This window comes from Mangifera indica, chromosome 14 (genome assembly GCF_011075055.1).
Source record: "Mangifera indica cultivar Alphonso chromosome 14, CATAS_Mindica_2.1, whole genome shotgun sequence".
In the NCBI taxonomy this organism is placed as follows: Eukaryota; Viridiplantae; Streptophyta; class Magnoliopsida; order Sapindales; family Anacardiaceae; genus Mangifera; species Mangifera indica.
The window spans coordinates 13,634,371-13,655,881 of NC_058150.1; the positions used below are offsets into that span (position 1 = coordinate 13,634,371).

A 21,511-nucleotide genomic window follows, 5' to 3' on the forward strand; every position below is an offset into this window, starting at 1 on the left:
ACACTTTTCTAAGCTCGAGCTCTCTTTCTTTCTTTCACTACACTATTTTTGAATCTAAATTGAGCTCTACTGCGAGCGGACCCTACTAGGGGTCTATATCATACTACGGATGTGTCTTACTGCAAACGTGCCCTACTGCGGACGGTGTAGTGTAAAGTGCCCCCTCATAGTTTATAGCATGCATGCAGGTCTTATATCTTATTAATTTTGCTTCCATCTAAATTTATTCATAACTCACCAGATATTACTCTTGGGACGACCCCTTAATCTTGAGCCTCAAATTCCTTTTCTTGCTTTTCTTTCTTTTTCTTTTCTTCTTTTCTTCTTTTTTTTTTCTCCTTTCTTTCCTGCCCAAAACTACGAATATTGTTCACAGAACAGTCATTTGGCAAGCAACCTTTTTTTTCATACAATTTAATAGCCCAAACAGTTTCTAATTCATACAAGCTATATATCTTTGAAAAGAGGATTCAAAGATCTTTCCAACAAGCTATAATAGCACTCATAATTCAATAGATAAGACAGTCAAAACGTGAGATAAAATCAGTGATAAAAACTGCCTCCTCTGATTATTTGGTAAAACAGTCCTTGTGGTTCATGTAATATTTGACAATCCAAATGATCCCCAATTCATGCAAGCTATATATCACTGAAAGTAGAATTCAAAGAGCTTTCCAAAAAGATATAATAGCACTCATAAATCCTTAGATAAGACAGTCAAAATGTGAGATGAAATCAGTGGCAAAACTGCCTCCTCTGTTTACTTAATAAAGCAATCCTTGTGGTTCATACAACATTTAACAGTCCAAAGGATCTCCAATTCATACAAGCTATATATCATTGGAAAGAAGATTCAAATCTCTTTCCAACAAGATATAATAGAACTCGTAATTCATCAGATAAGGTAGCCAAAACGTGAGATGAATGCAGTGGCAAAACTGTAAATATCATGTAACGTTCTGCCATGAACAAAATAACACAAATAGACATCCCAAATGGCAAAACAACATTCCTCAACTTCAAAATCATCATTTATTACATAGATCCAAGGAACCAAAAGCCTAAAACATGCAACATATCAAGGATGATTCCCCTTACCTTGTTTCAAGTCAAATCTTTGCAAGTTGGCTTCCTTCTCTTTGTTTTACTTCTTTTATCACCAAAATCACCTTAAATCAACACCAAAACACACTAACATATTCATATAACATGCATATAGACATAGATAAAGGGAAAGGAAGGAGATCTTTGGTTACCAAAGCTTCCAAGTGCTTCATTTTCTTTTCTTTTCTTTTCTTTCTTGTCTTCCAAACTCCTTCAAATCCTTCATTTTTCTTCAAGAAAACAAAGAAAAAGCATGAAGAATGGTGGCTACTGGAATATGGACGGGAAATGATGAAAAAAAAAAAAAAACAAAAGGTACTTGCCCTTGGAAAAAGCAAAAAAATAAGCAAGAAGACTTCCTTATTTTCTTTATTGACTTTCTCTCCATATATCTCTTTTCTCTTTTTCTTTTTTTTTTCTTTTTGTTTTATATATATATATATATATATATATATATATATATATATATATATATATATATATATATATATATATATATATATATATTTTGTATTTATATACATATATATATATATTTTAAAAATGGGAAGTATCTCAAAACAAGGTTAAAAGATGTAATTGCCCCTGAAACATACCCGAGGGTATTACAATTTTTAAATTGAATTTGAATTTTATCTCGTCGATCTTGAACTAATTTTTTTGAATTTAAACTACGCCAAAAGACTCATTCTCATCCAAGGTTTGATGTGATTTTAAACTCGCACTCGTTAACTTTCAAAAACTCAAAGTCTCACCTAAGAGCTAACTCTATTAAAATTTTCTATTATAATAAGGGTAAAATCATCATTTTAAAAGTAATATTAAAAAATATATATTTTTATCTCATTCCCTCTCAGATTTTATAAACTAACAAATTCACTCCTGCTTAAACATTTCCAGTTTTGAAAAGTGACTATTTCCCCTCCACACCTAGGTTTTTCTCCTTTCCTCTCCAACCACCACTCTATCTCTAGTGACTTCCTCTTCCCACCCATTTTCTTTTGTTCGGCCGGCCATCTCTCACTGTCGAAATGGTTGGTAGACTCTCCATGCAATAAGTCTCTTTGTGCGATAAAAAGACAAAAATCTCTTCGTTTGATAAAAAGATATAGATCTCTTTTTTCAACAAAGAGACGAATTGTTTTCGTCTCTTCCTCGACGAAGAACTAAGAGGGTAATTGGTAAAAAGGTGGGGTATTTAAAGTGTTTAGTAGTTAAACAAAGACAATTTTATCATTATTTAAAATGTTTTATGATACTTTTTTTACCTCTAGATAATTAGTCAAAATTGTATGAACTCCCAAAAAAAAATTAACTTTATTAATCTGTGGGTGCAAAATTTGGTAAAACCAAGAAAAGGGTTACTTGACATGGATCAAAAAGGGGGAAGCAACCATCTTGGATAGAAAGAAAAATTAAAACTGTCAATCCCTTTCTTTGATTTGTCCTTTCACCATGTGCATCTTCGCCCTCTTTCACATATTCTACCTTTTGTTCATTTATCTATAAGTGCAATTAATTTAATCAAAGATTAATCCTTCATTATAATTAGTAATTACTAACTGTTTGTGTAAAGGTCAAATGTGTATCTGAGTCGGTGGGGGGAGTGATTGTATTCCGGAATTAACTGGACAAATCAACTGAGTCGGTGTATGTGGAGGAGAATCAGTTATGGTAAGTGATGCGATGGGCGGTTATGATCATTAATACTAATCTGTATTAATTATTTCCAAAACTTGTATTATAAATAAACTTGGGAATGAGAAGGATACCGGCGAGAATTGACCAAAATATGAATTATGAAATAAAATTAAAAAGGCAAGAAGAATATTTTAGGTTTGTTTGGACTTCCTATCTTTACATGGAAGTTAATTTTTTTAACTTTATTTAAAAAAATAATTGAATAAAGAGGAATACTATTGGGTAAGGAGGGTGGGGGGAGTGATTGTATTCCGCAATTAGCCGGACAAATCAAATCTCTACTGTAGATTTTTAAAAAAAAAAAGGAACAAAAAATCAATTACAGCATAGCACATTCCTGCTAGATATGGAAAGCAAATGAACAAGATACGTAGCATTCCTTCGATGTTAAGAAGCACCCAAAAGTACTACAAAATCCAAATATATTTTCAATTGATGACCATAAGAGTTCCCTTTAAGCTGAAGGGGAAGGGGTTCCCTAAAAGCATAGCCAAATTAATCCTGCTATACTTTCAGAAGAAGCAAATCTTCTCTCTTTTCTGTGCCACGACATTGCTCTGTATATTTTCCATGCCTCTCAAACTTTATTGCCTATAAAAATAGAATTAGAAGAGGACTTGCCTTAAACAGTTGCAGAGTTGGTGACTGAAAGATTTAGGGGCGGCCGCCTTGTGGGCAGCGCTTTTGGTACATACAATATCTTATTATTGAAAATAAAATATGTATATTAAAATAGTATGTATAAATAAACCATTAATAATTTTTTTAGGTAATAACTAAAGAGTATTAAGTAGTCTTGGCCACGGTTCATGTTGAAACCGCTGGTTCACGATTCGAAAAAATAAAGACCCTGAATCGAAACTGTAATAGGACGGTTTGTAACCGGTTCAGAACCAACGGTTTCGGTTCATGACCCCGGTTTGGAACTGACGGTTTCGGTTCATGACCCCGGTGTGGAACTGACGGTTGCTGTTCGAAACCAACATTGAATCGTCAATTCTAATACATGATCTTGATTTTATTTTTAAATTATTAATTACAATAATTGAAAATTAAAAGAAAGGCTTTGACTTAATTTTCAATTAAGCTTCCTACGTATTTTCTTAGGGTTTAGAAGAATTAATAACTAACAGTATCCCCTTACCTTATCATTCACCTCCGTTATCTTGACTATTATTTTTCGTCATCGAGCTATCCGTAGTTAAATCAAACGATTCTTCATTGAAGTCCACTTTTATATAATAAATAAATTTAATTATATAAATAAATTATATGATTAATTATGAAAGATAATAAAAAATAATTAATAAAATTAATAAAAAATAAAAAAAGAATTTAATTAAATTTGAGAGAATTTGATTGAAAGATTGAGAGAGTATTAAGAATTGAAAGGATGAGAATGAGAGTAAATGAGAGAGTTTGAAGGATTTAGTTTGGGAGGGTTGAGAGATTGAATGGATATATATAGGAAAAATAAAAAAAAAAATTAAAAGGAGGAGGTGAAACAAAATTTAGAAAATATGCTAGGACCTCCCCTGCAAAAGATTTTGAAATATGCAGGACTTGGTCCCTTGCATATTTGTAGGGAACCGTTGGTTCTTATTTTTTTAAATTTAAAAAAATAAAAAAAATGCCGATTCAGAAGAATGTAAACCGCTGGTTGATAAATCGGATGTAAACTAGCGGTTTTACGGTTTAAAATTATATAAATTAGAACCGAACCGTTAAAATCTAGTTTCGGTTTCAGTTGCAATTCTTTCGGTTTTGATTTTATCTGAATTGATTTCGGTTCGATTCATAGGTCAAACCGGCCCATGGCCAAGTCTAGTGTTAAGGTATCATCCTGTTAAAATATAATTAGCCAAAAACTTGAAGAGACCGGCGAAAGATAAAGTAGAAGAAAGCGGCGAGAGTAAGTACAAGTGAAGAGCGCGTTTATTATATCAAATAATCAAGTGATTTCAATATCCCAATTGCAAAGAATGAGAGGGACCAACAAAATTGACTAATGGTCCAAGGGCATTAAAAATCGCCGCCCGCATTAAATATTGCTGTCCCAAGTGGCCCGAGGATTATACATCACTTGTTAGAATTCAATCAGTCTATAAATAAGTCACCCATCATTTCTATAAGTATCATTGCATTTTCTTTTCTGCCATTCTCCAGTTTCAGCAAGATGGCTTCAGTAGAAAATATGAGAAGAAGAGCTCAGGGCCTAGCTTCAATTCTGGCAATCGGCACTGCAAATCCGCCAATATTTTCTATCAAACTGATTATCCTGATTTCTACTTTCGAATCACTCGAAGCGATCATATGACTCATCTCAAAGATAAGTTCAAACGAATTTGTAAGTGACGACTTCATGTTTGAAATTTAATATTTCAACTAACTGTTTTATACATGATTTACTATATTATGGTCGGACTCTGACTTAAAAGGGTGGTTAGACTTGATCAAGTGGGATTTCTCGTAAAAAATTAAAACCCTAATTTTTTTGTATTTACAGGTGAGAAATCAATGATAAGGAAACGACACATGTATTTGAGTGAAGAAATCATCAACCAAATCCCAAACATAACTTGTTTCAACTCTCCTTCTCTTGATGCTCGTCAAGAAATCCTGAAGATTGAAATTCCAAAGCTTGGCAAAGAAGCTGCATTGAAAGCCATCAAAGAATGGAACCAACCTTTGTCAAATATTACTCATCTCATCTTCTGTACAACTTCTTCTGCCGGAGAGTTACCCGGCGCCGACCACCAACTAACCAAGCTCCTCGGCCTCCCACCCTCCGTTCAAAGGCTCATGATCTATCAAGGCGGTTGCTTTGCTGCAGGTCTATTATTATTCTTTCTTAACTTTCAAATATATATGAACGATGATGGACTCGGAAGTAAAACATAGAGGACCACTGATTAATAAAAGTAAAATTTAAATAGGATAATAAAACCTATTGTGGTTAACATAAAATTTTAAGGAAAATCAAAGCGAGGTAAGCTGACACCCTCGACTACTAATATACGAAAATTAATATATATTAACTTTATTATTGATTTTCATTTAAATTTTCCAATAAATCTTAAAAATATTGATTTTAAAAAAAAAATATTACTATTTTTTAAGTTATAACCAATTATGCTATAGCTTAAAAATGATATTTTAAATGTTACTACTTTCCACCCAGATTTTGATGAAATGATTTTTTGATTCTTTATATTTTAAAAGTTAATTTTCATTCTTCTATTAAATTTGTTAACAAAATTTACTAATTTTCATTCTTCTGTTAAATTTGTTAATAAAATCTTTTTTCTTCTTTATAAAGTTGGTGAAACAAAAAGAAAGCCATTTGTCTCATTAACCACTATAAAATCAAACAATTTTATTCATCTCCTGCGGTTACCACCAATCAGTCTCATCATGAACTAGTTTTATGTCATGACCACCTTTGTGAAGTCGCGAACTAGCCTTGCGTCGATAAATCAACCACTTTTCAATTAGAATGTATAGAATGATAATATATCTTTTAATTGTTGAAACTAACGTTTGATTGCGAGGATTATTAGAAAAAACAATAACTCATAAATGTTTGGGTGGGAAATAGTCATTTAGCTTTTTTTTTTAAAATATCAAGCGCAAACGTTGCTTGTTGTTGCTTGTTGCAGGCACCACTCTCCGCCTCGCCAAGGACATCGCAGAGAACAATGCAGGCGCTCGTGTTCTTATTGTATGCTCCGAAATAACGCTTGGCTGCTTTCACGCACCTTCAGACACCTACTTGGACGTTTTGGTCGGCTCCGCAATCTTCGGAGACGGCGCAGCCGCCGTGATCGTCGGCGCTGATCCTAACACAACCACCGAGCGCCCACTCTTTCAACTCCTCTCAGCCTCTCAAAACCTCATCCCGGACTCAGAGAACGGCATCGTAGGACACATTCGTGAGAGGGGTTTGCAATACTTCTTATCCAAAACGGTTACTGAAAAAATCGCCAACAACATTCTTCAATGTTGCGAAGAAACATTTTGTAAACTCAGCGCCAATGACAGGAACTCGCTGTTCTATGTGGTTCATCCTGGCGGCCCATCGATTCTGCAGGCGGTGGAGCAGAAACTGGGGCTGAAGGAAGATAAATTGGGAGCGAGTTGGGGTGTGCTGAGGGAATATGGTAATATGGGGAGCGGTAGCCCGTTGTTTATACTTGATGAGATGAGGAAGCGGTCTGTGGAAGAAGGCAAAAGCACCACCGGCGAAGGGCTGAAGTGCGGCGTCCTGTTGGCGTTCGGGCCGGGGCTGACGGTGGAGACGATTGTGCTGAAAAGCTTTGACCTAGAATGATCATCTTCTTCATGCATGATGGGACGTTTGCGTTGTCTAGTTAATTGAGAATAAATGGATGATCATGTTGTTTAGTTAAATTATTAAATAAATTAATTAATAACTATTATGTTATTATGTTATGAAATGAATCAAGAAAAAAAAAGTAAAATTAAATTCTGCCAAATTTAAGAAAAATTGTTAGGTTCACCGTCACCGTCAATTATTATTTTGGTCAGACTATAAAATATGTAAATATTAGGCCAAAAGACCTGTTGCTGCTAAAGGTATTTTGAAACTTACAGTTTACCCTTTAATTTTAAAAACTCAAACATCCACTCATACATTAAATTTTGTTAAAATTTTTAGTGAAAGTTAAAGATAAAACTATTATTTAATAAAAAAATTTTGTTAAAGTCCTTAGTGAAAGTTAAAGGAATTTTTTTTTTTTTTTGCCTTTAATCAAAACTAAACACTAAAATTGAATCCTATTTTTTTTTTTTTGATAAATGAAGAACCCTACCTGAGCCGAATCACCATTTTCAGGATAAAACAACCACATTGAGTAGGATAAACCTCAGGTCCTAAAAATGGTGATTCGACTCAAGTGGAGTTCCTCGTTTATCGAAAAATTAGGATTCAGTTTTAGCATTTAGTTTTGATTAAAGGCAAAAAATTTTTAATAATACAATAAACCCTAGAATTCATAATTGCACACATTGGTGATGACACTACTGAATTCACTACTGATGTGAGCCATGACAACCACGACAACATTTCCTCATGATTGGAGTGATGTCGATGACCAAAGATGCTCTTGAAGCCGTCAGGTTTCAAGATTTTTGCTTTTGGTTGTTGTTGTGTAATCATTGCAAAATCCCATCGTCGAAATCCACTAAGATGTTGAAAAAGTGACAAGGGATCAACCTAATGTTGTTGGGGATCAAACCGATGGCTGGTCATGGCAGAATCAAGTGACAACGATGAAGAAATCTACAAGTAAGGTTTCTTTTGTCATGGGTCGAAGTCGGGTTTTCCCAACTCAATTACCTAACCCACAGGGTTGGAAAACCCAAAGATCAAATTTGGTTAAACTGAGTCGTTCAATCTATATTATAGATGGGTCTACCAACCCCTATCTAAACTAAGATCCAATTGAGCATGGGAAGTTCACACATGAAAGAAAGTGTGCAACGTGTGTAGGCACTTGAGAGCCTATCCTAGTGCATGACGACACATGGCAGTGCATGATTGCTTATTCCTAAATCATAGAGGTGCATATAATAGATTTAGTTCCTATTGTGGCGTGTGATAACTCTTTAGGGCTTAAAATTAGTAAATTTTTACTATTAAAGTCTAAAATTTATTAAAATTATCAAAATTATTGTTCATAAGATAAGATGCAACAAATTAAGGAAAAGATTATTAGAGAATCTAAGGTATTGGATCTCATGAAATCTTAAATTGGAGCAACATAATTTCATATAAATGGAACAATTTGTAAGTTTTTAGAATGTCGATCACCAAAGTGACCCATTTTGAGGCTTACGAAAAGTTTCCTTCAAGAATGGTACTTTCGGTAATTTTAATGCATATAATTTCCTACCCAAAGGTGTTGTGTATTTAATCTAAGGAAGCATAAGGCTAACTATAGAAATCAACCGGTTGTGAAATGTTCAATACACCTAAAGGTAGTTGGGTCTTTCTGACATATGTTTTCCTATCAAGTGGAGAATGAACTATGTTATAGAAAATATCTCTACACAAAGGTGATATTTTTTGAACATCATATACTCTAAAGGTCCTTATAAAGTTTGTTATCCTATCAAGTGGATGATGAATTGTGATCTAGAAAATATATATACCAAAGGTAAGTTGATGATGATGCATTCTATATATTTTTTTGAGCATCATGTGTTCTCAAGGTCCTCAGAAAGTTCATATATAGGCTTGTGTTTAGGACTCTTATTGTATGTTATTTTCTCTGCCCAAAGATAAGTTGATGATGATACCCAAGGAATCCCTATAAGGTGTAGCTTATCAAGTTTTCTTATTTATTTTTAAAGCTACTTTGATTAATTGTTGCTCATGGTTGTAATTTATTGCATTATTTTCTTTTATTCTCTATTTCTGTGAATAATAACAATGCTACTGTTAAGGTCCTGATTGGAAGCAATGGAAGCAAGATATTGAATTTGTTATGGCTATAAGTGACTAAGATATGACACTTATTCAAGATAAGCCAATAGATATTATTGATATGAATACCACTGAAGAGAAGAATCTATTTGTTAAGTAGGAGAAATCAAATTGTTTATGCATGATAGCCATGAAAAAAAAAATGTGGTTAAACATCTTCTTAGCGGGTTGCCAGTTGATGAAACTGCTAAAGAATTCTTTACCATTGTAAGAAAACGATTTCAAATATCCAAAGATGTTAAAGCCCCATCCCTTGTTTTTTAGTTGATTAGTATGAGATACATAGAGTCTAAGGGTGTTAGGGATAACATAGTAAAGCTAGTTCACGTTCAAGACAAACTCAAGAATCATAAAACCTCATTACCTGATGAGTTCATCGTTTATCATGGCCTAGCTACCTTACCTTAAACCTTTTCCTAACTCAAAATAGCTTATAACACCACAAAAAGAACTTGGAGCTTAGATAGCCTGATTACTAAGTATGTTGCTGAGGAGTGTAAAATCCAAAAAGAAAAGGGTGATTTGATTCTTTTTGTCTCTCATACTAAAGATGATCATGGTAAAAAAATATATAAGAAAGACAAGTTTAATCCTACAGCTCCTAAAAATGATTAGAATAAAAGACATGGTCAAGGTTAGAAAAATACAAATGTAGTAGAGGAAAAAGATTTTGGAAAGTGTTTCTTTTGTAAGAAAAAAGGTCATATGAAGAAGAGCTGCTCGAAGTATAAGTCTTGCTTAAAAAAAGAGGTAACCCACTAAGCCTTTTATGGTTTGAATCTAATTTTATTGATATATCACCAAATTCTTGGTGGCTTGATAGTGGAGTAACTATGCATGTTACTTTTATTTTATAGGGGTTTAAAAGCAAAAGAAGATCAACTAAGGGTGAGAGGACACTTAGAGTTAGAAACAATATAGAAGTTGAAGTAGAATATATAGGAGTTGTTTGCCTTAGGTTGAAAAGTGGTTTTGAGTAAGTTTTAGATAATACATTTCATGTATCTTCATTTAGAAAGAATTTGATTTTAGTTTCAATTTTGGATACATGTGGATTTTGTTTAAAGTTTGAAAAATCTTTGGTTGCATTATCTTTAAATTATAAAGTTAATGGATTATATAATATGTGTTTAGCCCTTGTTAATACTCATGTTTCTATGAATGTTGAAAATAATATGGGAAAAAATCCTTAATTGATGAAAAAAAATTTTTGTTATAGCATAAAAGGCTTGGACATATCTCTAGGGAAATGATTGAAAGATTGACAAAAGATAATATCCTCCCCTCATTAAATTTTAAGGATCTAGGAACTTGTGTTGATTGCATTAAGGGAAAATTGACTAAAACTAAAAGGAAGTAGGTGACTCATAGTTTAAATTTATTGGAAGTAATTCCTATTGATATAATTAGATCTTACTCTACTATAATTTGTGGTTGCCAATATTTTATTACCTTTATTGATGATTTCTTTCGTCATGGTTTCCTTTATTTAATTAAAGTAAAATATGATATCTCGAGGAAATTTAAGGTCTTCAGAATTAAAGTAAAAAAACAATTGAAAAAAGTCATTAAGATAGTATGATTTAACCATGGGGGTGAGTATTATTGAAGACATAGAGATTCAAGTCAATATATGGGCTCATTCGCCAAATACTTACAAAAGTGTGGGATTATTGTCTAATACATTATGTCTAAGAGTCTAAAACAAAATGGTATGGCTAAAAGGCGTAACCATACCCTTATGGATATGGTAAGGAGCATGATGAGTAAAACAAATTTGCCAGAGTACCTTTAGGATGAGTTGATCAAAACGACATTATACATTCTAAATAAAGTTCCTAGTAAGTCTATTCCTAAGACACCTTTTGAGTTATAGACTGGTAAAAAGCCTAGCCTTAACCATTTTTGAGTTAGGGGTTGCCCTGCTTAGTTAGGATTCATAATCCTACTAAAAAAAAAAGCTTAATCCTCGATCCATCAGGTTTTACTTTGTAGGATACCCATCTCACTCTAAAGGATATAGGTTTTACTATTTGTAACACGTATTTCCAGAAGTGTTACCTTTTAGAGAAAACATCACTAAATTGCCTATTTTGGGCACACATGTAATTTAAAACAAGTAATAAATTTATTAAATAGTTGGATAAAACCTCATTTATTAAAACTTATAAAATTATTGAAATACCCTTGTTAAATTAATGCGGAAGCATTTAAAAGATGTCAAATCATGAAATGTAAGCTAAAAATCATTACATGTGTAGCCTGATACATAAATGAAATATGAATAAAATCAAAGCTAAAAAAGATAAAAATGCTTTCATTGCTCTATACCTGTAGATTGTCGCTTGATCCATAGCCATCGCATTCATCTATACTTGCACACACGAAAGTAAGAACACTCAGTAAATAGAAGACTTTGAATGAGTGCTAAGATTATTCAGTAAGTAGGAGACTCTATCGATAACGTTTACTATAATCGTCCAAAATACCCTTAAACTCGATCTTTACTATTGTTGTCATCCAGAGTCAACATTGAACTCCTTATGGATAATGATGGGTCCTATCTATCTCTGTACTCATACTATATTTTAAGGACGATCTAGGTTATATACCATAGCCCTTAGATCAAACTATGTCCCGTTTAATCATTAAGGAACCATTCCCCCAAATTCTTATTTGATGTGACTATACTAAACTTACTGGAAGCGTTTAAATTTGGAAGTTATAATTGTATACTAGGTCGATCGATCTGGATTGAATACAGAGATTTCACACTGTGGCCATGGAACTATCTCTTTGTTTCACTACACTAGAACTATATCTCACTAGACTCTACTACAAGCAAATACCTTACTATGAGTATGGTGTCCTATTATAGATGTGTCCTATTAGAAGGGCAGGGGGGTGAGTGTAGCAAATGTGTACTTACAGTAGTACCTTATAACAATCTTATGATGTCTAGTATGTTTGCATTTTGAGCCTTAACCCAACTTGGCTCGTTCTCACTTCTACATAAAATGTATCTCGTGTCATTCTATAATTCACTCTTTGGCATATAGAGTACTACTACATGCCCAGAGTATTTGCATTGTCACTCGAGATGACTCATATATCCTTAGCCTAATTCCATTTCTATTTTTCTATGATTTATTCTACAAACATGAGTGTGTGTCTATAGACACATGGAGGTGTGTCTCTTTATTTTCATGCACACCGCTAACTCCTTATGGCATCTCTGCATGTGTTAATTTTCCTATACTTCATTCTCTTTTTCTATTCTCTACTTAATCGCACTTCTTCTCAAGGGTATTCTGATCATTTCACCCCACATATGATCGTGCTAATGTTATATATAAAATGTCCACATGTCTTACTAGACTATTAATTGATCAACGACATCTAACAATCATTGGAACACCAAAAAAACTCAAACTGAATCTTGGAGTTTGCATACACGGGTATATGTCCCATACCACACAATTCTATGGCGAATCCAAAAAGCAATTCGTGAATAACTTATTTGATCCCTAGTTTGTCTCTAAACATTTTTCAGTTCTTCCAACCATGTATAAGAGATTCCCTAACATCATATAACTTCTTGAACACAATTCTTTCAATCAAATAAACATGATAAACCAATTACAATCATAATACCCCGCAAGGATTCAACAATTATCAACTATCCAATCATTCAACAAAGGCACAACTTCATTCAAACAGTAGTCTAACACCAGCTATAATGACTACTTTTCATATACATAGATGTTGATTCTTCTGGTTGATGATACTCTAGCAAATACATATATAACATCAACCCTCATCATGCAAACATCACATACTTCATCATTATATATCTATATAATCTATTATCATATGAAAAATAATCACTAATAACACACAATCATCATACTTATCATCAATGTTAGACATCATTAGGCGATCATACAAAGGTATCAAAATTACCTCTCAACAAAATAAGAAAACTAGTCTTACTTACCTCATTTTGTAGCAAGAAGATAATACAAACAGGCCTTCTTCTTTCTAGACTTCTTTTCTCATGCTATAACACCCATAAGTATGCTCAGGGTAACTTGGTCTTTTGGTTTTGTGTGTAATTAATTGTGTTTAAATATGCAAACCTATTAAAAACATGATGCACAATCGTGTGGGGTTGCCACAAGCCTATGTGTGTTGTAACAAGGGGCAAAATGGTCTTTTTTTCAAGTGTTTTATGCAATTTGGCTAAGTTTGGAAAGCGCCCATACATAGTCAACAAATTTGAATTTTTAGATAAGAAGCAATTTCACCAGGATTTCAAAAACTGTTGGTTTTGCATAATGGAGTACATGCTCCTATGTATTAAAGCACACAATAATGTATCGTGTTTTTTAGCAAAAATAAAAAAAGTTCAAATGCATTGGCTAAGACACGTTTCATAAAAACTCACCAAAAGCAGAGAGTTGTGAGAGTGTTTGGAAGCCAAAGAAACACACGGGAGATCGGGAATTCACCTTGTCATGCCAAGATTTTTGCTAGACTAAGAAAGAGAAGTAAACAAGATTTTTCCCTTGTAGTTTTATGACTTTTTATGAATGGTTTGAATGCAAATCTAATCAAACATTCCCTAGTAATAGGGTTTTGTTATATAGAATTGATTAATGATTGTGTTGTTATGGTAATTGACAACAATAAGTGAATTTATGTACATATAATAAGTTTATATACAAAATAGTTGATTAGTGAATGTTGTAATGTTAAGAGTTGGTTGCTTTGGAGATTGTGATGTTATGTGATATTGGAATAATAGTGACTTAATAATGCATATATTGATTGCAATTTTAGAAGGGAAATTGACCGATTTGAGACATGTTATGGCATGTGTTTTTTATTGCAATAAGGGTAAGAATTTGTGTCCATCATGTGTTATATGTTTAGGGATTGCATTGATTAGTTGTTGGATGACTAAAACATGTAATGAGAAGCAAATTTGGGTAACTAAAATCAAGTAACAATTGTTGGGAAATTGATATTTTGGATGAGAAAAACACAAGGAACATGAATTCATTATTTTAGAATTTGACGACACACACCCTATATGGAATTAGGGAAAATTCTCTTGACGTGTGACATGTACATGGGCGTGTGCTAAGAGAGAGAACACCCTCATGTGTTAAACACTTGCCTTCATGTACTTTTGGAAAAAATTATGGATTTTTAAATATCGGAATGTTACATATAATATAAAAATGACTTTTTTACCCCTGAAAGGGAATAATCAAGAGAAACCAGAAAAAAAGGCTCTATTGAAGGCTAATAATAATAGAAATCATTTAGGGGGTGCTCGAATATATGAACAATGACCCGAACCCTGACCAGAGTAGTTTCAACTCAAAAATACCAATGATGCATTATTAAATTCTTTCCACCAAGCTATGTGCAATATACATTCCACTAAGTTTAATTTGGTGTGGTTTTGTCACTAGGTTGTATGTAGTGTGATGCATTACCAAGCTATGTGTAGTGTTATGTAGCCATAAAGTTATGTGCAGTATGGTGGTGAAAGCAAAAAGGGGTGTGACCTCAAGCTTAAGCCTAACCGACTTGTGAATAGAATATATTGGATAGTTGACATTAGAGATATCATGTACTTTTAGGGATGACACTAATATTGAAAATAAGCATAAAGTGTCGAATATAATTGGGTAGGCATCTAGGATATTGGAAAAACATTTGGGATATCACAATGTTAATAAATATGAGACAATAGAGAGATAAGAAATGATTAACCGTTATGTGCTTACCTACTTACTAAATGTGTTTCACTCACTGTGTTCTATTGTGATTTTGCAGGTAAACTCATGGAGTAGTGGGACAACAATGAAAGCAGTGGTTCAGCCCGGGATGTTACATGACAGGTAGGGGTATTTTAGTTATTTTTATGATTTGACATTTATTTATGTATTAAGATTTATTTATGCTCTTTTAACTAATGAATTAATATATTTGTATCAATTTGTCTTCATTTATCAAGTAACAAATTCACTTTTAGGGGTATGTATAATAGGTGTCATGCATTTATTTAATTATCTTTTAAAGATTTTTGCTATTGTAAATTTTAAAAGTAACACGTCTCTTTGGGTACAAATTTTGAATAGGGTATATAGCTAAAGAAGGGTGTTACATATGTCACCGAAAAGTGATCACCTAGAACTCCCAATGAAAGGCTAGGTGATTAGACCATAATATCCCTTTCTGGGGTGGTTCATGTATTTAGGGATTGAGAATACTAATCCCTAAAATGTAGTAACATGTCTTATACAAAAACTAAAACCACGTTCAACACATAAGGGTGTGTGTCCAAGGCACACAATCGTGTGTCACTTAATTTGAAATTTTTATGTCAAATCATCTTATCCAGTTGATGTGGCATGACACATAGGTATGGCTTCCTTATACAAGGAACTCATACTTTAACTTTCAAATCATAATTAATCTTTCACACAACAAATAAAGTTATGCATAAAGATTATTTTGCCCTCGAGACATACTTATGGGTGTTACATTATTTTTCACGTGGTATAAAAATAATAGAGTCTCAAACTGCTAAGTTTCTTGAATTTGATGTTCATGATGCTTCAATATCTACTATGATTCCTATTATTGTTAGTTCTCTCGTTAAGGATCATGAAAAAGTTGTCACCTTTCCTCTGTCTCCTTCCTCTAGGATAAATGATTCTGTCTGAAGAGAAACAACTAAAGCTCAAGAAACCCATGCACCATAAATTGAAATTCTTGAAAATATAACACAACATCCTATAGTTGAAGTACCCCTTCTAAGATCAATGAAACAAAAAATAGCTACCATTTTAGATATCTATGTTTATTTGGCTAAAAATGAGTATGATATTAGAGATATGACTTATTTAGTTTCAATCCCTGAAGCAATTAAAAGTCTAAGTGCAGATATATGGATGAAAGCTATAGAAAATGAGATGAAATCCATGAAGGAAAATAGGGTTTGGGATCTTGTGGAGCTACTTGAAGGTGTCAAGCCTATTAACTATAAATGGGTCTTTAAGACTAAAAAGGATTTTAAAGGAAAGATAAGGAGATTCAAAGCAAGATTGATTGCAAAAGGGTTCACTCAGAAAAAGGAAATAACTTCAATGAGATATTTTTTCTTGTATCCTCAAAGGACTATTTCATAATTATATTGGCCTTGATAGTTCATTTTGCTTTAGAGCTTCATCAGATGGATGTAAAGATAACTTTTCTCAATGGTGATCTTGATGAGGAAGTGTATATGAAACAACTAGATGGTTTTGAGATTAAAAGGAAACAACATATGGTATATAGACTAAAAAAGTCTAGTTATGGTTTAAAACAGGCTTCTCAATAATGATATCTTAAGTTTGATGAGGTTGTGACCTCGTATGGCTTCATTGAGAATAAATTTGATTATTATGTGTATATGAAGATCAGTGGGAGCAAGTTTATTTTCTTGGTGCTCTATATTGATGATATCTTGCTTATAAGTAGTGATTACATTATGTTTACGAGACTAAACAATTTCTATCTAGAGCCTTTAACATGAAAGATCTTAGGGAAGCTTCATTTGTTCTTGGCATTGAAATCCACCAAGATAAAACTTATGGCTTGTTTGGCCTATCTCAAGAGGCATCTATTAAGCGTGTTCTTCAGAGATTCCAAATGCAAGATTGTAGAGTTGGGGATGTACCTATCATAAAAGGAGATAGGTTTAGTAACATGCAGTGCCCTTAAATTGATGTTGAAAAGGCATTTATAAAAGATAAACCATATACTAGTATGATTGGGAACTTGATATATGCCTAAGTGTGCATGAAACCTAACATAACTTTTGTTGTGAACGTTCTTGGTCAATATTTTGCTAATCCAAGTTTTGATTATTGGGTAATAGCAAAGAAAATCATGAGATATTTAAAGAGCACTAAATATTTCATGCTTGTGTACAAAAGAACAGAAAACCTTGAGGTAGTGGGAAATTCATATTCAGACTTTAGTGGATGTCTTGATGACTTCAAATATCCTTTAGGGTACATCTTTATGCTTGCAAGTGGGGTTATATCTTGGGAAAACGTTAAATAAACATTAGTAACATCTTCAACTATGTATGCAGAATTTATTGCTTGCTATGGGGCATCTACCCATTCTATATGGTTGAAGAATTACATCTTTGAGCTTTGAGTGGTTGACTCTATTTCTAGACCACTTGTGATCTACTATGATAATTATGCAACTGTGTTCTTTTGCAAGAACAATAAGTCAGTAGCAATTCATAACATATAAAGATAAAACATCTTACAATCAAGGACCTCATAAAAAAATAAGACATTATGGTAAAACACATTAGTACTGATGCTATGTCAGTTAATCCCTAAACCAAAAGACTCAGACCTATTGTTTTTAAAGGTCATGTAATGAATATAGGTGTGTTAAAATCTTTTAATGCTTTAGATTAGTGGGAGTCTTAAAGTAATTTCTATTCATTTTCTGCTTGATTTTATGACATTATATTAAATTGGATGTTTCATTATAATTATGAGTTTTGCAAAATTTATTATATGGATACCTGATGATATATTTATTTATATATAGATATATGCACATACATACAGTTAAGGTACAACATGTGTCTTAAAATAAGGTTTCTCTTAAGTATGACAATTTTATGTATATGTTTCATAAGTCTCGAGTAAGAATAAAACATATAGGCTTCATTTGAAGCAAAAGAATTTCTCTTATTTCTTTTGAAACATAAAAGTTAGAGAGAAATCATAAAAATGACTAACAGAGACATAACACTGCTTATAATCGCCTTGTTAGGTATTATTCTGCTACACTCCTAGATCTGATCCATATTAATTTGATTATTAATATTTATAAATAAGAATAATTTTATGTCGATAGAGTATATAAGTAATGTTTTGGTTCATTATTGGTGATCATATCAACTGAATTGATTATTACAGTGTAATTTATCTTTAGATTATTTTGTTTTATAAAATAATGGTTACTTAAAGTTAAAAATGTCGATTACCCGATAGTCAAAATTTTTTTTAAATAAAATAAAAATAATTAATGTTGTCTAGTTGGGAAAATATTAGAAATTTCTAATATAAATTAACATTAATTTTGTTTTGATTTTATAAAACCAAGTAATTGAATAATTTAATGTCAGTTTACAAATGAGTTTGAGTGATTCATTGGTCTAGGTGGACGGTTTAGTGTGCGTCTTTAGTAAATAGACCTTTAATGGGGTGGTCTAAGTAATCTCTTATAAATTAGGTAGGTCCCTACTCTGAAACTAAATTTTTTAATATGCTTGTACATTCAAAACTGTTATAATGAAGTTCTTGGAGCAGAAGATTTGTCATAACATGTTTTTAAGTTTTAAGTGATTTCTAAAGATCTTTGGTTTTAAAGGTATAACTCAAACAAGTTTTTCTATATCCCTAATTTTGATTTTATATTCAAATTAATTATGTAATTTGGTATTCTATAGTCTATGCATGGTTAGATTAAATCTAGAATTAAAACTTACACAAACAAGAGCCGGTGGTGCTTTTGCCTTCCTCCATAGACCACTCCCTCATCTCATCAACTATAAACAACACACTACAGCTCCGCATATTACCATATTCCCTCAGCATACCCTAACTCGCTCCCAATTTCTCCTCCAACCCCAGTTTCTGCTCCATCACCCGCAGAATCGACGGGACGTCAGGATGAACCACGTAAAACAGCGAGTTCATGTCAATGACAACGAGTTTACAACATGTTTCTTTGCAACATTGAAGAATGTTGTTGGCGATTCTTTCAGTAACCGTTTTGGATAAGAAGTATTGCAAACCCCTCTTGCGAACCTACGACGCCGTCTTCTCAGTCCAGGATGAGGTCTTGAGAGGCTGAGAAGAGTTGGAAGAGTGGACGCTTGGTGGTTGTGTTAAGATCAATGCCGACGATCACGCCGACAACACCGTCTTTGAAGATTGCAGAGCCGACAAAAACATCGAAGTAGGTGTCTGAAGGTGCGTTAAAGCAGACGAGCATGAGTTCAGAGCTTACAATAAGAACACGAGTGCCTGCATTGTTCTCTACAATGTCCTTGGCCAGATGGAGAGTGTTGCGTGCAACATGCAACAACAAGTAACGTTTGAGCTTGAAAAGAAGAATAATTGTTGGTGAGACAAGCTCCAGCGCAATGACATTAACAAGGCATTGATCACGAGCTCAGTTTAAGATCGATAAGTTAAAACTTTTGCATGAATTTGGCTCATTTAAGCTGAACAACAATATGAAGATGAGCCCGTTTGGATTGCGTCCACCTCTAAAACTGATGTGACAACTTCATAACGTTTCTACAAACTGATTACGTTTGAACTTACAAATGCGTTTGAACTTATCTTTGACTTGTGCCATGTGATCACTTTGAGTGATTCCAGGCAGAAGTCAGGATAATCAGTTTGGTAGAAAACATTAGGCGGATTTGCGGTGGCGATTCGCAGAATTGAAGCTGAGCCCTGAGCTCTTCTGCTCTGCTTTTCTGCCACCATTTTTTCTACCAAAGCCATGTTGCTGGTACCGGAGAAGACAAGAAAAGAATCTGCAATGATACTTAAACAACTGAGTGACTTAATTTATAGACAAATTGAATTCTAACCATGTGATCTATTTGGTAATTTATCAGAAAACGAATTCAGACCAAGAGAAATGTTATGTGTACCTAGTTTTAAGTACCTAATTGAACACCTAATTCACAATCACTTAATCACATGACAATTTATTATTTGTGTACCCATTTGACACTCAAAACTATGTACACATAATTTTATTGTTTAGACTAATGGTAGATTTGTATGATGACTATACAAACAAACTTAAGTTTGTGTCTTGCAGCCAACATGTTCCATCGCAGTATGGTGCATATTCCTTACAATTGCTAGGACACCCAATTTCAAAATCTTACAAAACAATATTACCATCAAAATGATGTTAACATGATGGTTTGATTTGGTTAACTTGACTCCTTCAATCTCTTAAATATTAAATAACTATTTTCTATTATTATAGAATGATCACATAATGATATCGCATTTTACTCATTTAATTATACATGTAAACCTAACTTCTACTAAGATAAATTCTAGGTTTTGGAAATGCTAAGAGACGACACTTCAAGCATTTTACAATGATTCATAGCTTCTAACGTTATATCACTATTGCTTTTATAAGTAGTCAACTAAAAACATTTTTGTGAACATAGTCTCTTAATTTATCATCGAATCATAGTAAAATCTTGTTGTCTTTTTGCCTTCTTACACTGAATTGCACATTCTTTCCTCAAATAAACTAATAAAATGTGATTTCAGCCATGTTTATTATGTTCCAGTGAGTGCATCATTATTTAAAAGGAGGAATTATTTTAGGAATAATATTACATATGTAAAATCAGTTTATATAAATAAATACAGTTGTGCAAAGTAATGTGATATTTTTTATTAGGCCAAAGGACTAATTCCTACCCAAAGATATTCTTTTCTTAAGTTTTTACCTATTATGATTCAAAAACCTAAATGTCTACTCTTCTGTTAAAATTCACTATTAAAATTAAAGATAAAAATATTATTTAACTAAAAATATTTAAAAAACTAAAAATTTATTACATTCCCCGCCCCCACCCCTTTTTAGTTTAAAATTTTAACAATTTCTCCTATCCAAAGTTTGAAAAAGATTATTTACCCCTAGGGCTTGGAATTTTTTTCCAGTTTCATCTTCAACGGCCAAAGCAAGCCTTCCCCACCTATCTTTCGTCAGTGGCTAAAGAAAAAGGAAGGACAACCGCTTTTCTAGTTGTCCAACGCTCGAAGGGTGATAAATTTTGGCCACGAGTCAAAGATTCATTGCTTGAATTGTCTCCCTAGTGTTGTTTGAGTGTCTCTCGTCATCATTTGACCATCATCCTATCGTTGTCGTGGCCGAATTGAGTGTCATGGTTGAGGTCGAGGAATTGCATGATGTCACCCTTTGAGCATCATATGAAGATAAAAGCAGTCGCCCTCCCTTCTTCTTCGATTGCTGATGGAAGATGGATGGGGAAGGCCAGCTCCAATCATCAAAGAAGAAATTGAAAAAAAATTTCAAACCCTATAGGGGAAA

At 33.1% G+C, this 21,511-nt stretch overlaps 1 protein-coding gene and 1 pseudogene across 1 annotated transcript; one reads left to right on the top strand and one right to left on the bottom strand.

Annotated features, from left to right (window-relative positions):
* The first annotated feature begins 4,958 nt into the window (after positions 1-4,958).
* LOC123196955 lies at positions 4,959-7,257 on the top strand (annotated as a pseudogene).
* An 11,977-nt stretch (positions 7,258-19,234) lies between these two features.
* LOC123195682 (chalcone synthase 4-like) lies at positions 19,235-19,926 on the bottom strand. The gene is made up of 2 exons (XM_044609497.1): positions 19,741-19,926; positions 19,235-19,513 (listed from the first exon to the last, which is right to left on the bottom strand). The coding sequence occupies exons 1-2, from the start codon at positions 19,924-19,926 to the stop codon at positions 19,235-19,237; spliced, it is 465 nt and encodes a 154-aa protein (XP_044465432.1).
* Between the last annotated feature and the right edge of the window lie 1,585 nt (positions 19,927-21,511).